The sequence below is a fragment of the Pleurodeles waltl genome, chromosome 8 (assembly GCF_031143425.1).
Source record: "Pleurodeles waltl isolate 20211129_DDA chromosome 8, aPleWal1.hap1.20221129, whole genome shotgun sequence".
Classification (NCBI taxonomy): Eukaryota; Metazoa; Chordata; class Amphibia; order Caudata; family Salamandridae; genus Pleurodeles; species Pleurodeles waltl.
In genome coordinates, this window is record NC_090447.1 from 817876982 (window position 1) to 817899507 (window position 22526).

Sequence of the window (22526 nt, forward strand, 5' to 3'; positions counted from 1 at the left end):
AAAGAAAACTAAACATAGTTCAGTTCTGATCACAATATAGGTGGAATAAGGAAGTCTAGAAATCTCCTAAGTTAAAAAAAACATATTTCCTAAATTATGGATCAAACAGACAAAAACATCATGATTATGAAATACATCAATATTCAAAGCATGTAAGAATGTATTCATATTATAAATGAAGAGTATTACATAGTTATCTTAAGATCTAAGCGCATCCATTGTACAATCTATAGCATAAACCATTTTTATTCATCTAGTTTTGGAGACAGGACTTTGAAATTGTCCACGATGTACAGTGCACAACCACCATATTAACGCTCCATCCATCGAACTCTGTTTCTCAACACGACCATGCAAGTTGAAATATGGTTTCAAGAATGCTTGGTTTTCCCAATGCTAGGTCTTTTTCCTCTGAGTGAATGGGCAAAAACGAGACAAAATGAAGCTTTGTTTTTTTAAATATATCTTCACGTATTTTTAAACATATTTTCTCAAAACTCTTTTAGAAGATTGGATTGAAATGCTATGAACAGAACATAAAATATTAAACAAGAGAACCATTTTGGTCTGATTTACATCAAATGCACCGGTGCCATTTTGCTCAAACACTTCCCCCAAACCAATGTATGCAAAATTTCCTTTTTGCAAGTGTCAAGTAATATGAACATATTTGTCCTCATTGTCAGGATGTGCAAATAATAGTGCAAAACCATACTGGCACCACAATCTCTCAGTTCTTATTTCACGTTAGAGGTCGAGAGAAATGGGATATTATTTGGGCCAACCCCACTTTAAAATCTGTTTCGGACCCAAAACAGTGATTACCAAGATGTGTGGGTTGTTGGGAGGACTTGGGCACATATTATCATTGAAGGGATCCTCAGCAAAGTGTTATTGGCCATCAAGAATGGAACAACTTCACTGAGCATCAACTAGTGACATCAGGAACACCAGTCATCTTGCAGCTTGCATCCCACAGTTTTCTCTGCAGGTCCTCATCATAAGATTTTTCTGATGATTGTATCTTCTTCCCATTGTACAGATAGCATCCTCCTATTCCTTCCAGCTCTGGCGTGCAGGCTGCATAGACTGATGTGGCTGCACCCTCCTCTGGAGTCTATGGAAAGGAGAAAAAGTAATCAGACACATACAGGGTAGAAATGATTTGCCTTTTGAGGGGTATGTCCATTAAACAGAGGCACGTATTGCAGGAAGGCATGGGGTATGTAGACAAATGGTGAATATGCTAAATCTGGAGTAGACTCCACCGGTGGAATTTCCTTCGGCAAGCTATTAATCTTTTGGAGAAAATTCCACTGGCGGATTGTTGACTTGCTCCTGAAATCAGAGGGTTATCTATTGCCACCCAACTACAAATATAGCCCTGTGAATCAGACTCCCTCTACCTCTTTGTGAGGCATGTGTCTGAAAGTGTGTCATTTTTTTGTTGCAAATCTCGAAACAATCCATGCAAACTATGTGAAATTAGGATTTCATCGCTAAGTGTGGTTTGCTTGAATTTTGCACGACTTTTTTCATAAAAAAATATATTTCTCATAAAAAGTCAGACACCATGCTGGCAGATGTGAGCAAAAAATGTCTTTTTTGCAAGACATTTTCACAACAAACTGGACTACGGCTGGTAAAATTTACACACAATTGCACAAGACGAACTTTGGGAAAGTCCAGAATTTCACCAGCCTAATTTATATTTTGCCCCTGCCTAGAGTATGTACACTTTTGTGTAAGTATATCCTCCCAAATACTTTAGATATAGTTATGTAGATTTTAGCACTAAGGGCCTATTAAGAAGAGCATTGTGAAGCACGTAAAGAAGTACCCTGTAGTACTCTTTTTATGTGAACATTCAGGGAATATTCTTATACAATTAGTACAAATAAAAATTTCTGTGACCTTTGTGAATTTTTACTTAAAAGGACTTTGATGTTTAAGGCGCTGTTTTACAAAGACAGGTAAAAGTACAAGTAGACCATGCAGGGAGGAAACACTAATTACACATGTTTGTGTGGGTGGGGTTTACTGATGCAAGCATGTCTGCACTCAGGGGTGTAGCTTTGGGAGGGGGGGTGTTTGGGCTGTTACACCACCCTAATAACTGTATTTTCAGATGCATAGTTAAGTACAGGGGCTTTCAGTTGGGTATTGTGAAATGTTAGTCAGATTTCAGACAGAATTTTTACATAGACAAAAACACACACACTCTCACTGCTTTTCAAAGTCCTCAAAAATATTGGTTATTTTACTAAATATTGTGTTTTCCTTAGTCATCTTAACAATCAGCATTCCTCTCCCTTTCCACTTCCCCTGGGGCCATTATCATTTACCCGTCTTGTCGTACTATGTTTTAAACATTACATGCCAGCCTGATAATTGGAAAATCTGAAGATCACACCCAGCCAGGGCCGGCTTTAGGGCGGTGCGAGCGGTGTAGCCGCACCAGTGCTGACCTGGATTGGGGGCGCCGGCCTCAGGGAGGGCGCTGTGTTTAGCAATAACTTACCAAACTTGTGATTTAAAAGCACCTGCTGAAAGGTTTCTTGTGCGTCTGGCCTTCAGGAAACAAAATGTCAAGATACCTCTTGTGATTAATGTTCCTGGTAGGGAGAGAGATGAGAGTTTTGTCTAGCAGCAACTTTGACTCACCATAAAGTAGTGCAGGTTCATGTGCCTGCTGCAAAGAACAGATCTATATTTTATGTGGGTAGCTGAGTGGCTTAGTAAACCCAGCCTTTGCCACCGCTTTAAAATGAATGTATGTGAAAGGGGGGCTGGGGAGAGATGAGGGACACATTTACAGGGTGGTAGTGAGAGAATCCAAGGAGGAGGTCATGGGGTGGGGATACCAAAAAAAGACTGTTGCATAGAGTGCCACCAGCGCTAAAGCCGGCCCTGAACCCACCCCAATCTTACTGATCAAGCTACACCCCTGTCTGCACTGCTTCAGTGAGTTTTAATTCTGCCAAAAATATTAGAGACCCAAGAAAATATCTGAGAGCTTAGGGACAGATGTAGGTAGATTCCAATTTGCAACTTGAAAATTGCGAGTCAGAGCGACTCGCAATTTGCGAGTTGCAAATTGGAATGTAGGATGATGTCCCTGACACCATCTGCGACCCGCAAGGGGGTCGCAAAGGCCCACCTCATTAATATTAATGAGATGGGTTGCAATTTGCCAACCCCTTGCGAGTGCCGGCATTCACAGGGATGGTGGCCTGCTGTGGACAGCAGACCACCATGTCTGTGACTGCTTTTTAATAAAGCAGGTTTTGTTTTCCTTAAAGGAAAACGAGATGCACTACAAAAATGAAAAATGAAACTTTTTTGTTTCATTTTTTCAGAGCAGGCAGTGGTCCATAGGACCACTGCCTGCTCTGAAAAAATGTTTGCAGTTCCATTCACAAAAGGGAAGGGGTCCCATGGGGACCCCTTCCCTTTTGCGAATGGGTTACCACCCATTTCAAATGGGTGCAAACAGCGATTGCTTTGCGACTGCATTCGTGGTCACAAAGCAATCTGGCATTGCACTGCGACTCGCAATTAGGAAGGGGACTCCCCTTCCTAATTGCGACTCGCAAACCCATTTTGCGATTCGGTAACCAGGTTACCGAATCGCAAAACAGGTTTTGTGATTTGCAAAGTGCAGTTTGCACGACGCAAACAGCGAAATTCGCTGTTTGCGACGTGCAAACTGTTTCTTACATCTGGCCCATAAATCTTTGTGCGTATCGCTTCAAAACGTTACTCGCCCTCCCTCACGATTACCTGCTTTATTGACAGCTGCAATGTTTGATGATTTCCCGCTTTAAATTTTGAGTCCATGCAGACACAAACAATTAAAGGCTTGCTTTCCTTGGGTTTTGAGGGAGCATTCAAAGACTATTAAAAACCCTTGACCTAATTATTCATTTTGCATTTTTTTCATCATTTTGAAATTCTCCTCCAGCTTCCCAAAACTGGAAGGTGCACACAATTTCGTGAGCAAAATGCCCTTTGGCAAACAAGTTGAACACCAGAGAGGGAGGCCTGAGAATAAATATTCTAGGTTCCCGTCATCGCTGCAGATGTGTCTGAAACATGTAACTCCTTTCAGATTTTTAATTGGAACAATTTCACGGCGTCAAAGACAAAATATGGACATAAATCATATTTAGCATAAGAAAGTGTGACGAGGATCCTCATTATTGTACTGTCGGCCACATAAAAGACAGGGGGTGGATGGGGGAAGCGAAGCAGTTGATCATAGCTAGGCAAATTCTCGTTTAAGTAAGAAAACAAAGTAACCAGATGAAATTAGCGTCAAATGAAGAAATCCATCAAGAGTAGCTTCTGTTGTCCTCTCGAGACAAAATGATTTTATACTACAAGTTTATCATACCCCAGACATAAATGTAATTGTGGCATCAATCTACACGCCAGACCTGAGAAAAAATACAGGACATGAAATGGCCTTACTGCTCGCAGACTGATTTCTGCATTTGTAAAATTCAACCTTCAAACGGCCTTTGAAGCGCAGTATTCTGCGGTTTATGTTTTACAGGAACGGGTGTTATAGAACAATATTTATTGTTTTGGCTGTCCGTGGAGATGGTCAATATCCCTCAGGAAGTTTACAGGACAGGTAACTAGAGCTATAGATTTTATATATGAGATAAAGTACCCCTGCTGTATCTTATAAGGATATTGCAAGACACCATGAGATCCGAGACCATATAAAACAAGCATTGGTAAATGCATAAGGTTTCGACTATGTGATTAATTACATTTTTTTTGTTGGTGTAAGATTTAGCTTGGTGGGCATTTTTAGTGGTACAAGCTCACAGCCTGTGACAGAAAGCACTGTGAATATGTAACTCATTATTTTAAATTTGTGTTACACACAGAATAAGGTAGACTGCTACAAAATGCTTTAAATGTTTAAAGATAAAATGGCTCATCCAAAATATAGATTTGAGTACTACCCAGAGTGTACACAATGCAATTTGTGAGTGGGTTGGCAAGAGACTCAGGAGGGGAAGCGGCAGGCAAATCATGCCGGGCTTTGTTGTGTCTGCCTGGTCTAATACTAGAGATAGCCACCAGCTTTACTCTTCCAACGAATATGATTTTTTTGTACAAGTCAAACATTTGAAAGTGCCCTCATACGTGATAATGAAGGAAAAAAGAGTTTTGTTGGAAAAAATATTTGCCTAAGATCACACAATTTAAATGGGACAGCCGCGATTTTTCCAGGTTTTCTGCTGTCACTTTGCACAAATCAGCCAGAAAATGGCGGTGTATTTGTCTTTTCTTATGTAAAGGTTTTATTTTTTTACATTTTTTTAAACACTATGCAAACGCAACAGGAGGTATTGGAGCGCTATACATGAGCATCAGTTACAGTACACATGCATTGTTTATAGCAAGGGAAGCTTTCAGTGGCTTGCCCAACTCTAGCCTCTTGAAGAGACATGGAGCAGGGTTCGGGCTGATCATGAAATGGAGCAGATTGATGTAGTGATTAAAACAGGGGGCATCCCTTCAATGGCAGCCAGGAGGCGCTGATACAACTGAAACACATGTTTGCTCAGAGTCACAATAGTGTCAGATTAGAGAGAGAAAACTAAAACTTGACGCAGTTCACTGCTACATAAATCATCGAGGTAGGTACAGGCTAGGAGGCAACCGGGGAGTGCATAGGGCTGTGCCGTGTCAAGAGAAGAGGGGCTAAGGGGCACGCAGGGTGGGCGAAGCACCCAGCTATGTGGCTGCAGGATGCCAGTCCTGGGGCAGAGGAAAGGTGGGGTCTAGATAAATGTGAAGAAAAAGATGGGCAGATGTGGGGGGAAAGGAAAGGCAAAGTGATGGACAGAGGCAGAGAATGAACACAGAGTCAGAGGAAAGTAATAAGAGCGGCATCTGCCATAATTAAAATAATGCTGAAACAAAGATGGGTCATGGACCAATGAACAGAGCATTTCACAGGGGTGATCAGCAACAAGTTATATTTATGAATTGTGATTTGCCGGAAAACGATCTTCAATGCAATTATATATATATAATTTCTTGTAAGAGATTATTTTGCTAGAAGTGTAAACATCTGAGAGTGTTGCTATTATGGAAACAGGTTAGGTGTGCACAAACGTGCTTCCCAAAGTGCTGGCATGATAGCAGTTAAAGCCACCCGTCCATCCAGCTGGGTTTTTACTGCATAGCCGGCCCTTCACCTCTTGATCTAGACTGGCAATATTTGCACCACTTCTGTAATTAGCCACTATTGGGCTCATTAATTAAAAATAAGCCACCTCCTGTACTCATCCATAACACCCCTGTCAGAAGAAATTTAAAGAAATAAAAGCCAGTGTCAACAAACAAACTTCCCTCTGAAAGCTGCTGGTCAACATATCGGAAAGCACTAGTTAACGCACACTGTTACCACGAGGGGGCGAATCAATGATGCTTAAGCAGGAGCAACATGATGGCCTTTTGTGCCTTTTAGGCCAAGCAGCTGTGAGAGGACGGCAAGCATCGACAGGCTCTTCAAAATGCCAATGCAATACCGAAATAAAATATGGTGCCCTTGTGAAGCGCTCAAGTTAGTGCTATATAACACAGCCAAATGTACAAAATATGACAATTGAAAACAAAAGCAAACGAGGCGTAAGGTAGTGACGGAAGAACCTTCGGGATGGCTCTCATCATGAGAGTGCAAGTCAGGGGCTGTTCCGTTGCCGAGCACGATTACATTGGCATTCATGATATAAACAGTGGTGGCTCCTCCCCTAGGGCGCGGGAGCTTCGCTCCCCTGCCAGCAGCAACCACTGCAAATCCTTTAACAAGGAAGGGATAATAAACTATGTTAAAGGGCGGGGCATGTAGGGTGACGAGTAGTGACAGTGCACTCCCCTCACTGCGCATGTATGTTTGGCCAGCCATCTCGGGCCAGCAAACACACATCCGTGGTAGGCTGTCCCCAGCTCAGTGCTTCCAGCCAATCGTGATGCTGCTCTGAGCTACATCAGGATTGGCCGCAGGGCAGGCTGGGGGCAGGCTGGGAGTCTGTAGCAATGGAGGAGAGGAGCGGCGCACAGAGCGAAGGTACCTTTTTTAAATTTAATTAAATTTTTATATTTTTAACGTCCTCCTGCCCACTCCCCCGCATGCCGGCTGCCCCACCCCCTGTGAATCCCATAAGCCGCAACTGGATATAAAATGTCATTCCGCATAAGTACACACTACTGCCTCGTTTAGGCTTACTTCATGTTTCCACTGGCATTTGACCGCGTTGATTGTTGCTGGTTATCTCAGGACACGCAAGTCGCAGAGCAGAGAGAGGGGGGAGGGCAGGCATGCAGATCTCGTGCTCGCTCTTAATTAAAATAACAAAGTTCCAAGCGGATGAAAAGGAGTACTTTGGCCATGGGCCACTGATAAAGAAGAAAACACAAAGAACAACAGGAAGTGATATGCTTCAACCAATAGAAACAGAGGAAAAGTAAGTGCCAAGCGCATGAACCAATGAAAGGCAGAGCAAGATGTAAACCCCTTTTAAGATTTATATAAAATACAATAGAAACCTAAAAAACGAGGGCAAAGGCTGAGTTACTTTTAAACGTTAGAGAAACTCGAGGTGACTTGCAATATCGTTTGAATGTATGGTAGAAAGTATGTTATTCCTTATAATAATATATGGTCACACGATTAACCATCCCATAAAATGGTTAATTCTTTGGTATCTTGCTCCTTCATAACAAAGAGAGAGTATGATTCAAAACATGAAGAATAACAGCAGAATACGTAGTGTGAAAATAAACAAACTAAGGGCCAGATGTAGCAAAATCAGATTTTTTGCGACTTGCAAATTGCGAGTCTGAGCGACTCACAATTTTCAAGTCGCAAAATCGGATGCAGAATGGTGTCTCAGACACCTTCTGCGACTCGCTATGGGGTCGCAAAGACCCACCTCATCAATATTCATGAGGTGGGTGGCATTTTGCAACCCCATAGCGAGTCCCTGCACGCACAGGGATGGTGGCCTGCTGAAGTCAGCAGAACTCCATGTCTGTGACTGCTTTTTAAATAAAGCAGTTTTTTTTTTTCATTTTGCAGCCTGTTTTCCTTGAAGGAAAACGAGTTGCAAAATGAAAAAAATATCGAAACCATTTGGTTTCGTTTTTTTCAGAGTAGGCAGTGGTCCATAGGACCACTGCCTGCTCTGAAAACATATTTTTTTCGACATTCACAAAGGGGAAGGGGTCCCGTGGGGACCCCTTACCTTTTGCGAATTAGTTACCACCAGTGTGACACTGGTGGTAACTGCGAGTTGCTTTGCGACCGCATTTCGCGGTCACAAAGCAACTCTGAATTGCGATGCGAGTCGCAAATAGGAAGGGAACACCCCTTCCTATTTGCGAGTCGCATTCCCAAATTGCGAGTCAGTACCGACTCGCAATTTGGGAATGAGCATCGCGTGAGGCCGTTTGCATGGCGTAAAACTGCGTTTTTCGCAGTTTGCGCCATGCAAACGGCTTGCTACATCTGGCCCTAAATGCTGTATTAGACTCAGTCTAATGTGTATGAGATTTGAAAAAGGCTGTAGCTCAAAACGAATATTAGCATACAAAGATAATCATTCTTTCTTGGGATGTACTATGACATGCAAAAAATAAACATGTTGCTATAAATCTCTCTTATGCTGATTACTATTCATTAAAAAAACAGAACAAAAAATAATGCTGTAAGTATGCCTTATGATCTGCCTTTCAGCTTGGTTGCTGGCTCTGCCGGAAGAAGTTATGATGTTACATGTGAACTGTAATGAATTGTTACAGTTGAGTAGCCACATCAGTTTCTTATAATAAGGATATTGCAAGTCATAGAAGAGTATTGTGACTAGACTATACAGAGAAAAAAGTCTGAGGGCCTGATTTAGAAGTCGGCAGAGGAGAATACTCAGTCACACACGACAGATATCCCGTCCGCCTTATTACAATCCTATTCTACCCAAAGGGGATCGTTATACGGAGGATGGGATATCCGTCGCGTTTGCGACAGAGTATTCCCTCCACCAACTTCTAAATCAGGCTCTGAGTTCCTTTATAGGTCATGGAACTTCAGGGTGATCTACAATATCATTCTAACATATGGCAGATGGCATTTATTCCTCATAATAAATGATCCCACAAATCACTTCAGTCCTTGGGATCTTGTTTCTTCACATGAAAAAGAGTGCATGGTTCCGGACTTTAAGAATAAAAGTGTAATATGTAGTGCAAAATTAAAAAATACGAAAAAGAAGTTGGTTGGTTGCTTGAGGCAAAAACATATTACAATAGGTTTAATGTAACTGTCATTGAAAAAAAGGTTGTTGCTCAGAATTAAGTAGTAACATGCTGAGAGATATTCATTCCTTTAACAATCAATACACTGCAAAAGATAAGGTGTTGCCATAAATATCCCCTTTGTGCTGATCACTTTTCATTTTAGAAAAACAAATAGTGAGATGGAAAAGTGTTTAAACTAATGTTGTAATTATGCTCTGGGATCTGTTTTTCACCTTAGCTGGTTCTTCCCACAGCAGATATTAAAATGTCACAGCGCAGTTGTAATAACTTACTCCAACTGATCCCCCGTGCCATTTAGTTATTACAGGAAACTAGAGTCACAACAAAAAGATTAAAAAGGAACTCAAAGATTAGCTTTATACAGGGATTGTAGGCTCCCAGGAATTATAACATTATAATACACGGAAGCTCACAATTCCAGTAATAAGACCAGTGAGGCTGTTACCTAGCATCCTCTGAAATCTAACACAATTCAATAGAGCTATAGCAAGAAATATGAGAATATACATGGAACCTCTACGCAAAATGGACTTACACACTGTGTTCCCATCCATGCAAGAAATGCATAGTATTGTGTTGATCTGTGTAGAGAAGCTGTAAAAGTGAACTCATACAGGAGTCACTAAATGATCACAAAGAAGATTGAATATTTCATATGGCCTCAAAAGGAAATTCTTAACAGTTAGGGGTCTGAGTCATGAAGCTGTTTTGTGCCATGGATCTAATTTATAGTCGGAAAGCATTGTAAATGTATCTGATTTCTAAGGAAGTTAGCATTGGAAAGGTGGAGAAAATTCTACTGGTGAATTAGGCTATACATTTAGCTGAACATTTTTGCTTTACCACCCAACTCTAAGTCAGGGTCTTATATTGACAAATATGTAAAGTTTGCATGCAGGACTGGAAGTGGATTTGAGGTCAGTGTTGGCTGTGCCTTTAACACACACAAATATTGCACTATACAATTTTCCTCCATGTACAGCACCACCTACACAAATGTGGGCATTGCAGCCAGTGATAAGGAAAATATCCCACAACCCACATTAGCACCTGCAGAGTTATACATTTGTGAGTAGTTACAAACACTTTCAATGTGTTGTTCACACTTTTGTGCACTTTCTTGAATACATCACATGGTGTAGGCAAAATAAACAGTTTTTAAACTATCTGAAATACTTTAGGTCCGTTAGCACTGACATATTTTAGCACCCCTATTCGCCACATCTAGACTTGAAAAGTGTCAGCAAGTACATAAGACTGAAATATAAACTCAAAGACAGAAACAAGCATTGGCAAAGCCAGTGGTAACACCTACATGAACTATTGGCTTTGCCAATATTTATAGCCATGTTGTGTGGTTGTGCAGGATGGCTGAGTGGTATCCGTGGAACAGCATTTCTTTTCGTTATGGCAGGTGGGTGGGGGCAAGCTACAATAATGGGGGATGGGGAGAAATCAACTACGACGGGTGGGAGGTATCGGTTCATGGCATGAACTTTTTTTTTCAAAAGAAAGCAATATGACACACAGCAGTATCTGCAGCATAACACTTTTTTGTGATGAATGGAGGATTGGTGGGGTAATAGCATGGGATTGGTGCATGGCATGAAAGCTGTTTTTGTTATAGTAGGTGGAGCAACAGGGACAACAGGAGGAGGGTAATCAACAAGACAAATAGATGGAAGGGGCAAGCAACAAGATGGACAGCTGAGGAGGGCCGGGGGGTTCAAAGAATAAGAAAGACAAAGGACGGGGGGAAAGGCAAACAATAAGATGGACACTGGGATGGGACAAGCGACAACAGGGAGGGCAGGTGGCGCAAGCAACAACAGGGAGGCCAGGAGGGGGCAAGCAACAACATGACAACAGGTGGGAGTAAGCAACAGCCTGGAAGGGGCAAGCAACAACATGGACGGCATTTGCATGCAAGCAACAACACAGATGGCAGATGGGGCAAGCAACAACATGGACAGCAGGTGGGGGTAAGCAACAACACAGACAGTGACAAGAGGTACGCAGTGCTTCATTTGAGGGACTGGCACTTGTTTTTACTCATTGGGCATTTTCAGAATAAACAAACAAAACAGAAAGACGGAGGAAGAAGGGAAAGAAGGAATAACTCTCTCAAACAGAGAAAGCAGGAACCTGCAAAAGTGAGATCAAGGGGTAAGGGGTGTTTATTAGTCTATTAGAGAGGCATGAGGTAGATTCCTGACTATGCAGCCTTGGTATTTGGTGTATTGATGTTTAGTAGCGCTGGGCATGAGCTTCTGAGCAGTGCTTCGGGAACCAGCACTCATTTTGTTACAAATCAAGCACTGGGGTAAGCAATAACTTGGAGGGGGACAATAACAAATGGGTAAGAGGTAGCAACTCGGAGGGTAGAGAGAAAAAAGCACACGAGGGAGACCCCCTGCAAACACATAAAGGGTGTTGCAACAAACAAAAAGAAGAAGCTCAGAAAGTCTGGGCAGTTGAAGGACACAATTAGTTGGGCTATGCTCAAGGGGAGAGCCAAACACAAGATCAGAATGGCATGTTCTGACCAAAGAGAAGTAAGCAAAGGAAAGCGATGAAGCCAACCAATGGTTGAGCGGGCTCTTAGTCCACTGTAAGCTAACAAAATGTCTTGCAGAGACACCGCAGATGCTGTCACAGATGAGACCTAAAAGGTTATGTTCTTTGTTTGTGTTTACATATTTGTAAAGCAGAACCAGTGCAGCATAATTGCCCCCACTGCAGCAACCATGAGGGTATAGAGATCGTACATGCTTAGGCCTCAGGTATGTCCCTTTGGTTACAGAGAGCGTATGGGCCCCATCTTTAGATGGAAGGGCTGTCTCAGGTGTTACACAGATCTCACAAGCTCAGACTTCAAGTGGCAGAACTACCTATCAGTATCCATCATGTTATACATATTTTACAGATTAATGCTTCAGAGAGCAAGGCAATTCCTTGGGTTACACAAGATCTATCTCTGAGGTTGCAGAGATCTTACACATGACAGGAAAGCAAAATTTTTGGTTACACAGATGCTACAGACACCAGAAGCAATCCTTAGGTTACACAGATCTAGCAGGCTCAAGTCCCTGACTGTTGCACAGGTTACAAACATTGTATGGCTCAGACTTCAGACAGCAGAGCTATCACACATGTTGTATTAACCTTGGAGGAAAATCCCTTCACTGGCGTTAGAGGTTTTGTAGGCTAATGTCTCAGACAAAAGAAGAATGCATTCAACTAAAACCTATCACACAGTATGCAGAGACTTTAAAGGTTGAGGTTCATAATAACTTAAAGGCTCCCGTCTATGAGAACAGAAATATCATTGTTTCCTCCGTCAGAAAAGGTGATCATAGCGCGCCAAAATTGACAGATCTGCCTTTTTTTCTTTTTCAGATTAAATTCAGAATCTTCTGCTTTATTTATAAAGCTATCCAGATAAACCAACTACCAACAAAGAGAACTCAGAAGTAGGAGCTCCCGCCACCAGTGAACATTCCATTTACAAAACTCAAGTACTAAAGTAGACCACTGTACGAGTGGCAACCCCGTTTTCTCCCATTGTATTATTCTATGGATTTTGACATTGGGGGCTGGAGGGGGAACTGCCGCTTTGGAGCACTTTTACCGCATATCATATAAGGTAAAAAACACAAACACACCGAATGACAAAAACAAATGAATATCCGTTATCATCAGCAAAAAGTTGCAGAAAATTATGTGGATAGGTTTGAGCACAAAAGCAGCAGTAATTGAGTCACTGCACCCAAAGTCCCATTTTGACTCAAAATTCCGAAGCAAACCCTGACACTAAGGGCCAGATGTATCATCAAAGCCTTTTGCGATTCAGAAATAGCGATTTTTAAGAAATCGCTATTTCCGACTCGCAAAGTGCCATGTATCACATTTGCGAATCGGTTATAGCGATTTCCTAAAAATCGCAAATGCTATTACCGAATCGCAAATTGCGATACCGGCCCCATTCGCACCTATGGGCCTGTTGGCCCATATCTGCAAATTTTTTGCATTTCCAAAATTGCGATTTCTTAACCAGAAATCGCAATTTTGGAAATGCAAAACCCCAGGGTGCTGGGGGCCTAAGGCCTCCTCTGCTGCACCCCAAAATTATTTTTTGGGACATGTAAGGTGCACACATGCCAAAAGGGCATGTGTGCTTTACATGTACAATTTAAAAATGCATTTTAAATGCATTTTTAAATTTTGCACATGGTTACCACCAGGTACAACCTGGTGGTAAATAGCGATTCCTAAATGCCTAAATCGCATTTAGGAATGGCTTCATACATGTGCTAAGAAATTGTAAATAAGGAATCCTTATTTGTGATTTCTTATTAAGAGAGTCGCAATTAGCGACTCTCTAAACAGGGTCGCAATTTTAAGGAATCGCTATTTTAGCGATTCCTTAAAATTACATTCAGAATGTCTTTCATACATTCTGAACTGGCTTTTTGCATTCGCAAACGGGCATTCGCACCGTTTGCGAATGGAAAAAAAACTTGATACATCTGGCCCCAAAGCAATATACAAAGCTTGATGGCAGAGTGGCACCTTATTGGTAAAGGTCTCCTTTGCTTCCTCCAGGAAGGCATCCCAGGAGGAAGCAATGGGATGCCTATGAAGACCCCTGGTCTCCTCGCAGTGTAGGGTTTTACTTTCTGTCAAGGCTCACTTGAAAAGGGCGGTGGCCCCGGGTGGGAAAGAAGAGGAGTTATTGCTTTCCAGCATGAGGCGAGTATGTGCTTTGCCAGTTGACTTCCTGATAACTAATATGTCTAATCCTTTGCACTCACCTTTTCATGGCCATTGCAAGAGTCTAATACTCAGGACGTGTCCATTGATAACCCCTTGGCCACTTTGCAGGGCACAATTGCTTTTTGCAGATATTAAAAGAATCACTCACATCCAGAAAAAGTAAAGAAAACAACATAAAACGATTACACATTTTTTTTTTAATTGCCTTGTAGGATTACTCCAACATTTGGGGCAAATGTTTAAAAAGTACTCTTGGAAAACTACACCAGTCATAGTTTTTCCAGAGTACACAAATGCCATGAGGTGGAAATGTTTGCATAAGGAAATATGACGTAATATATCCCAGCACATTCAAATCTGTTTTTGCTTTAAATTGGGGGAATGTTTTCTTATTTGAGAAACCCCTACCCCTACAACCTAATTTAATTTGTGGTATGGACACTCCCCATTTCCTCCGTGAAAAAACACACATACTCCTTCCTACATCTTACAGGAGTACATTTCTATCTTTTTTATGGTGGAACCACCTGTAAAGAGATGTGATAACCACAAAGAAAATCCCTTTTGCTGGGTAAAACTGTATGTACATAGAGTTTGCCTTCGAAACGCAATTTATTTACACACCTAGTTGAAATGCAAGTGATCAAACAGCTCTTCTAGCTGGGTTCAAAACGTCTAAAAAATGAGGAATAAATGAAATCAGGTCATGACATCATAGACATTGGCAACAAGAGTTTTTATTTTTTGGTGGTGGGCGGTGCTGCAACACCCCCAAAATAAATATACTGGAGTTCAGAATGTGAATTTGCAACCAAGATGCCTTTACATTTTGCCTTTGTCTTGTCACATTTGCAATGTTCAAAGATAGAGGTCAAATGCCAGGCTATTCTCTGACAATCTTTCTGGGTTACAGGGAGTGTGATGGGAAAGGCTGTAGGGTGTCAGTTTTTTCTGCTACACAACAACATATAAGTACCTGTAAATTACCTATACAAATATATCAAAAGGATGAATTCTGGAAAGCAGAAATGAATCACATTTTTTGTAATTCTGAAAATGATGGAACAAAAGATTCTAATAGGCTCAAAGTAAATCAAGACACTTTATTTGATGATGTGCAAATGATAAATATTTGCTGAAACACGATTTTCAAACATTATCGTTTGTGTGCTATATAATTTGACTGGTAAAACTTCATGTCAGAGCACACATTGTGACCACTTCAATGGAATGTGTTGTCTGTAAATAATATGCGATACCGCACCATGCTTTAGTAATATCTTTGTGACAGAGTTCTCCAAAGTGCACCACCAGCTACATACCGCCCCTACCAGTCCCCTGCTGATTTGAAGTGGCATATTTGTATTTGTTATATTCGTTCCTTGTGTGACATTTAATTTTTTCACAATCCCTAGGACTTCAGTGATGTAACATTGATGGCAACGGTGTGCACTGCTACTCTAGGCCTATTGCTGGAAAGATATGCATTGAAACCGCACAGATTGGTGCATCAACAGACTTCATCAAGCAAACTTGAGCACATGTACATGCCAAGAGAATTTGTAAGTAGGGCCTTTTGTAAAGTGGTATTTTATTAACTGAATCTTTGCACGTCAGTAGTCATGGAAATACAATCCAGCTGTGTCTCCTGGACAGAACAAAAAGAATACATGATTTTAATTAGCATAATTTACGCCAGTTCTAAGTCACTGTTCATAAGCTATAACATCAATGTGAGAAGTACATCAAAAGCTTCCTGCATGTTAAAGACTTGAACCAAAAAGGTGTCAGATCCTTCTGTGAAAGGAGAGACGAGGATGAGTTTCATAACACAACACGAACAACCACATAGGGAAGAACAGTTCCGCATCTAGACTAGAAAGGTTAGACACATATATAATCAGAACATATAATCCAGGCCTGTCCTTAGGGTTTGTGATTCAGGAATATTGCGACATAAGGCACATTTAAAGGGCCAACGCAGGACAAGAGAGCTGCTCTGCACAGTAGGGAACATTTGGTCGATGTGCCCATTTCAGTCCACATCTCTACATTCCAAATAAATGTATTTCATTTTGCAAGTTGTTATCACCTGCTCAGTGAGGTAGCTAACATAAATACGCACAACCCCAGAACCAGTGTCAGACATAACCTCATTATGTGCAGTTGTTCACAATATACGTTTCTGGGCCATTATCTGGTCATAACTATTTTAAAACAGGCATTGCAAAAGCAAGTAGGTCTGGCTATGGCAGATACAGTATGTTTGTCTCTTTTAGCTTTTTTGTGCATCCGTATGCCACAAGCATTGACAGAAGTAAAAAAGAAACCGTGCTGCCTAAACGTGAGAGCCATATGCTTGTAATACAAATATTAATGAAAAAATAACCAATGTGCATAAATTTAATAGAGCAGACTGGGTGCAGACAGGCATACTTATAAAAGGTATACAAATACTTGGCTGATTTGATGCACACCGTAAAAATAGATGATTCTGGTTGATGCAATGATGAGCTACTGTGTGATTTGAATTACTGTATGCTGAAGGTATAATGTAAACAACAAAGATAATTGAAAATAAAACAGAAAAAAATCATATGAATTGTATTCATGTTTATGGAAAAACAATAACACCTCCTTTTGCCAGAATCAAACATCTTACATCAGAAAAAAGTCTAAAGCAATTCTAGAATCTTCAGTGAAATAAGGTTTGTCTTATTCTTTTCTGTTTCCACTTCCTTATGAGCAAGTAAAAAAGATTTGCTTCCTTGAATAAAAAATGCTCATTGTACAATTCCGTGCCATTAGACGTTACGCTTTTCATTTCGATTCCCCATAACAATTATCCTTATCCATCAGGCACTGGAAAATCGATGCATTTAGGTCTTAGGCGCTGGGTTCAGAAAATAAAATAAAACTCTGCCCCAAATCACCAAGGCAGTGTTGTCATTCGATGTTTAATGACGTACTAAAGTATAGCACGCATACGCATCTATTACATACATTCATGTATGATTGATATTTAGACTGGCAATAACGTGTTACTTTTACATTACAGTTAATAATAATAATTTAGCAGCAGTCATTGTAGACATCGGTTAAAGATTGAGGAATAAATTTAATCAGGTCATGATATCATAGGTATTGGCAGCGAAGTTTTTTTTTGGGGGGAGGGGGTGTGCTGCAAAAAAAAACAAAAAAACATACAGCAGTTCAGAATGTGAATTTGCAATCAAGATGCCTTTACATTTTGCCTTTGTCTTGTCACATTTGCAATGTTTAAAGACAGAGGTCAAATGTAAGGCTATTCTCTGACAATATTTCTGGGTTACAGGGAGTGTGATGGGAAAGGCTGTAGGATGTCAGTTTTTTCTGCTACACAACAACATATAAAAACCTGTAAATGAACTATAGAAATATATCGAAAGGATGAATTCTGGAAAGCAGAAATGAAGCACATTTTTTGTAATTCTGAAAATGTTGGAAGAAAAGATGTTAATAGGCTCAAAGTAAATCAATACACTTTATTTGATGATGTGCAAATGTTAAATATTTGCTGAAACCCGATTTCCAAACATTATCGTGTGTGTGCTATATAATTTGACTAGTTACATTGATATTCCGAACTCCTGAGCATCAGCATGGGTTCTCAGATCAGTCTACCCCTGCGGGAGGATCTACTGCCAGAGCAACAGTGCAAGGTCCCGCTCCCGATCCTTTGCATGCTCTGCCTTCATGCATGGAGCTTGTGTGAAAGCAGTTGAGTTTTGACCAGCCTACAGAAGTCTGATGTCATTCTGGCAGCCAGGTGTCCCTCAACCAAGACAGTACATGCCTGCCACTGGGACTTGTTTGTGACTTGGAATGCTTTGAAAAATGTTGATTCCCTTTCTGCACCATTGTCTGAGGTTTTGCTGTTTGTTCTCTCGTTAGCCTGCCAAGGCTTTCCTTTGGGAACACTTAAAGAGTACCATTCAGCCCGACTGGAGTTCTTGCTTTTGCCAGATCAGCTCTCCCTGTTTGTCACCTTTGTGACTTGGCTCCTAAAATGACTACAACACATGTTTCCTCCAAAACCCTTTCCCATGCCCCAGTGGGACTTGAACATAGTCTTGACCTTCCTGATTTGCTCACCCTTTGAACTTATGCACAATGTATCCTCTACTTCCACTCTCTACCTTATCCCAAACATCATTCTACTACTATGATCTTCAAAATAAAACTTTCTAGAATATTCCCTCCTCTATCCCTTCTTGGCTCACCCAAACCTTGTTTTACTACTATGATCTCCCAAATACCCTTTCTACATTCTTCCCTCATGTACTCATACTTTGACGCATCCCAAGCCTCATTTTGCTATAATCTCCCTAATCCCTTTCTAGACTCTACCCTTCTCCATCTCTCCTCTTACTCCTCCCAAATTTCATATAACTGCTATGATCTCCCACATACCACTTTCTAGATTCTTCCCCCTCTATTCCTCCATTATCATTATCCTAACTAGTCCAACTAACAGGCTCACATGTCCACCATTCAAATTAACTCACACTTCCCTATACTAATCCACCACTAATCCTTTTTGGGTTCTGGAGTAGGGTACTACTTACTGGAAAGTGCTTCAATGCCTCATCAGTGAAAGTAAGTGCTATGTAAATACAATTACAAGTACAAGAATCAGGGTGGAAGACTTTGACAAAAACAGATCTTTTCCAAAGGGTTGTATCTCATTACATAGACTATAACTACATCTAGATACTATTATGTAGAATACCCTATAATAATTCCAATTTGGAATACACTACTGAGAATCCCACTACTGAGAATATCGCTGCACACTATATTGAATTAGCTAAGTACAGGTGCAAGGAGAGTAAACTTTACCACAATCCTGATCTATAAATCTTAACATTGGCTAAAATGAAATCTACCCCGAAACCTAACCCTAACCCTAACTCTACAAACCAAGGCCAGGGGCTGATACTGATGGTGGTGCCACAGCCTGCCAAGTCAGTGTAGAGCCTGGCCTGTGTTGAATGCTTTGAAGGCAGAGCAGTGAGCCACACCGCCACCTTGCTTTTCGGGCCCTGCTTGGAATACTTTTTTTTTTCTCAAACAAACTTCCAAAGTGGCAGTTTGTTTTAGTGAAACAATAAAGAAAAGACTCTAATGGACGGGTCTTTTCTTCATGCATGTTAGGTCATTGGTTGATTTCTCCAATACTGACCTCCATACCTCTCATGGCAGTGCCAGGCACAAAAGGCCAGTGATGAATGCCTCACCCTAAAAAGGGCAGGATGAATACCACTGTGACGTAGGACCCAATGGCTGAGGGACCTTCAGGTCAAATGTCTCTGACAGAAGAGCCAACTGTGGGTCAAGGTTGGAAACTATGCAGTTCTCCTACCATTAGGTTAGGCAGCATTACCGCAGGTCTAGTAAATGGAGCATCTACCAGTGTTTGGTAGATGCCTGGATCAGCCCACCTGCAAATATCACCCTAAGTCTCCTTCTTACCATAAATCTAATCTCCAAGACTCCCACCATCCCTTACCTTAACCTAATACCTTGTGTTAAGGCTACCCTCTACATTGATCCCAAACCAAATTCAATCCCTAGTACTACCATTAACCCCAGACCTAGCATACCAGTAGCCTAATCCTAGTCCTAAACTTAACAATACTCCTTACTCCGATCCTTACCCTTACTCTTATACTTGTCTGATTCGATGAAGTGATGTTTTCCTATTATTGATAGTGTCAGTAGACATAATTTCAATCTAGTAGCATTTATGTAATGGTACATTGATGCTGTCACAAGTCCATCTTGAGCCCTATGTGCGCTGGGTTTTACCCACCTAGCCCATGTCGACCTCCCTTTGTGGTGCCTCCCTAACCTGAATAATCCCAGGAATTCTTCCTTCCCTAGTGGTGCCTTTCAGGCCTCTTCTGTCTCTAAGGTTTCCCCCTCCCGCTGTAGTTTGAACCACTGACCCTCCTGTTGTGCTGCTATGCAAGTTTCATTTAGTTTGCACCTGCAGATATCACGTGCCCATTTGGAATAACCATGTTTCCTCTGAAGAGCACTGGATTGTACCATCATGCACTTGGGTTCCGTTATAATGGTCATATGTCAATTACTGTTTGCACCTGCTACTGAGTAGAACCATTTTCCCTCTTATGCAACACATGTATTTCCTCCTCCTCAGGTTTATTATTTGAATATTCCACATCCCCATGTGGGCCAAATACCCTTCTAGAACACTCCTGGGTTCCTGTATAAATACCCTCCTTGAATTATCATCAGCGATCGGCCTCAAATCTGGTCCCGATGTGCACCAGCATTGTTCCTGCACTCACCTTTCAGTGATCCAGTCCTGCACAAGTCTCTTCCCTGCGATTGTCTCCTGATTTGACTGGAGTTTTCACTGCCCTTGTCTTCCAAGCCCTACTGATGACTCCTTCATCCTGGTGTTGGCACTTCCAGTGTTTTCCTTCATGAGTTACCGCTTCTGCTGAGCTTCTTGCACCGAGTATCCTTTCATTTTGGGATTCCCGTTCGAGTGTTGTGCACTAAACCACAGGTTTGTTATAGTTCAAGACTTTCTTCCTTGAAGTCGTGATCCGGTTTTGGACTTTGATTTTTGTTGGAGTATTGAGCCCTCCCCCCGAGGCCCAGCCCTTTGAACTCTTTTTGTAGAGCTCTGAGCTTTTCCAATATGAACTGAAAGTTTGTCAAAGTGTCCTTGACAAGTTGTATCTAGCTCCTTGTAAAAAGTTCATATAGATTAAAGTTGAATTCATTCAGACTTGAAAAACCTGTATGTTCCGGATTTCTGGATGTTCTCTGATTATTCTTGAATTGGTTGCTGTTCTCTCTTTCATGTAAAGTTTATGATGATGCCTGTAAGTTTACTGTAAGTGTAAATAATTGTTCGAGGGTTCTAATTAGGGAATACTAGGTAACATTGTTCTTGTCATTTGTAGTGTATTGCATCTGCATAGAAGATATCAAGATTCACGGAGTTCCAACCTTCTTGGCAGTGCATGAGGCAGTCAAGCAGTTCCCGCAGTGACATGGGTTCTTCTGTTTCTTGTTTTATTCCACCCCTTATTCCTCTGGGGGCTGTCGGAACCAGACAGTCGTTACTTGATAAACTGTGCAGCACCAGCTGGAACTGGAGGTCCAGCATCGTCCCCGCGGTTGGAACCAGGTGAGTGTGTGACAAAGGGCCAAGCCTTCTACTTTCCACTGCTCAGACGATAGGGACGACCAATTGCAAGTTGACAATTTGGCTCACGCATTATCCGATGTACAGGATGAGATTGAAAATCTGCCACAAGAAAATCAATCACTTAAAGATGAGTTAGCTAGATTTCCCCCTCAACAGTTTCCTTGGTTAGATGATGAGGGGCTGGGGATATTCCTAAAGATGTACAGCCTGTGTTACATCCATCACATTTTGGCGAAATGAAAAATACCACTAGTACGCCTTTCCTGGGTAATGTTAATCCTTTACATGTCACTGTAACCACACCAGTGCACCTAGCCCAGCCGGAAAGGTTTTTTGGAGATTGTAATAAGTTTGATACCTTTTGAAGTCAGTGCCAGCTGCGATTCGTAGTAAAACCCGGAACCTTCCCTTCCGACACAGCTGAAATGGCCTTTATGTTCTCCTATCTCAGTGGCACAGCTTCTACCTGGGTGATTCCCCTCATTGAAAACAATGATCCCATATTGCATGATTTTGGAAAATTCAAAGAGACGATGTGCCGTCTCTTTGCTAAACACACCCTTGTTCAGGCTAGTGATGACGAGTTATTGAATGTTCTCCAGGGCAGTAAAGATTTGCTGACTTATATCATGACCGTCTGTAGACTGGTTACAGAAACCCAATGGTCAGAAGAGAAATGAACTTCCCTTTTTTATAGAGGTCTGAGAGATGACTTGAAAGATTCTTTGGCACATATTGTGAATCTCCCAACAGACTGCTCTGAGTTTATTGATTTAGAGGTTTGGTTAGATCATAGGTTAACAGAACATGAGGGAGAACGCTCTCAAAGGGAACCTAGACACTTAGGCCCTCATTACAAACCTGGCGGTTGATGTTTAAGCAGCGGTAATACCGCCAACAGGCCAGCGATAAAAAAAAATGTGATTTGGGCCCTGGCGGTTACCGCCATCCAACACCGCCACTTTAACACACCGACTGCCAGGGTGGTAATGGCCGCTGGGCTGGAGACTTCGGTCTCCAGCCGGCGGCCGTCACATTCCCACCCTTGTGATTACGACCCGGCCTACTGCCATGGTGTTTGTGCCAAACTTACCACCACGAAAACCATGGTAGTAGGCACTATCAGCGCCAGGGAATCCCTTCCCTGGCACTAATAGGGGGTCTTCCCCGCACCCCA

The 22526-nt window shown here is 41.6% G+C and overlaps 1 protein-coding gene across 1 annotated transcript in view; it reads right to left on the reverse strand.

Moving 5' to 3' along the window:
• Positions 1 to 228: 228 nt before the first annotated feature.
• Positions 229 to 22526, reverse strand: part of DHRSX (dehydrogenase/reductase X-linked) — an 886103-nt gene continuing 863805 nt past the window's right edge. Inside the window, exon 7 of the mRNA XM_069205085.1 lies at positions 229 to 1117. Coding sequence (XP_069061186.1) covers positions 929 to 1117 — 189 coding nt within the window. The 3' untranslated portion in view covers positions 229 to 928. The remainder of the gene's footprint in view (positions 1118 to 22526) is intronic.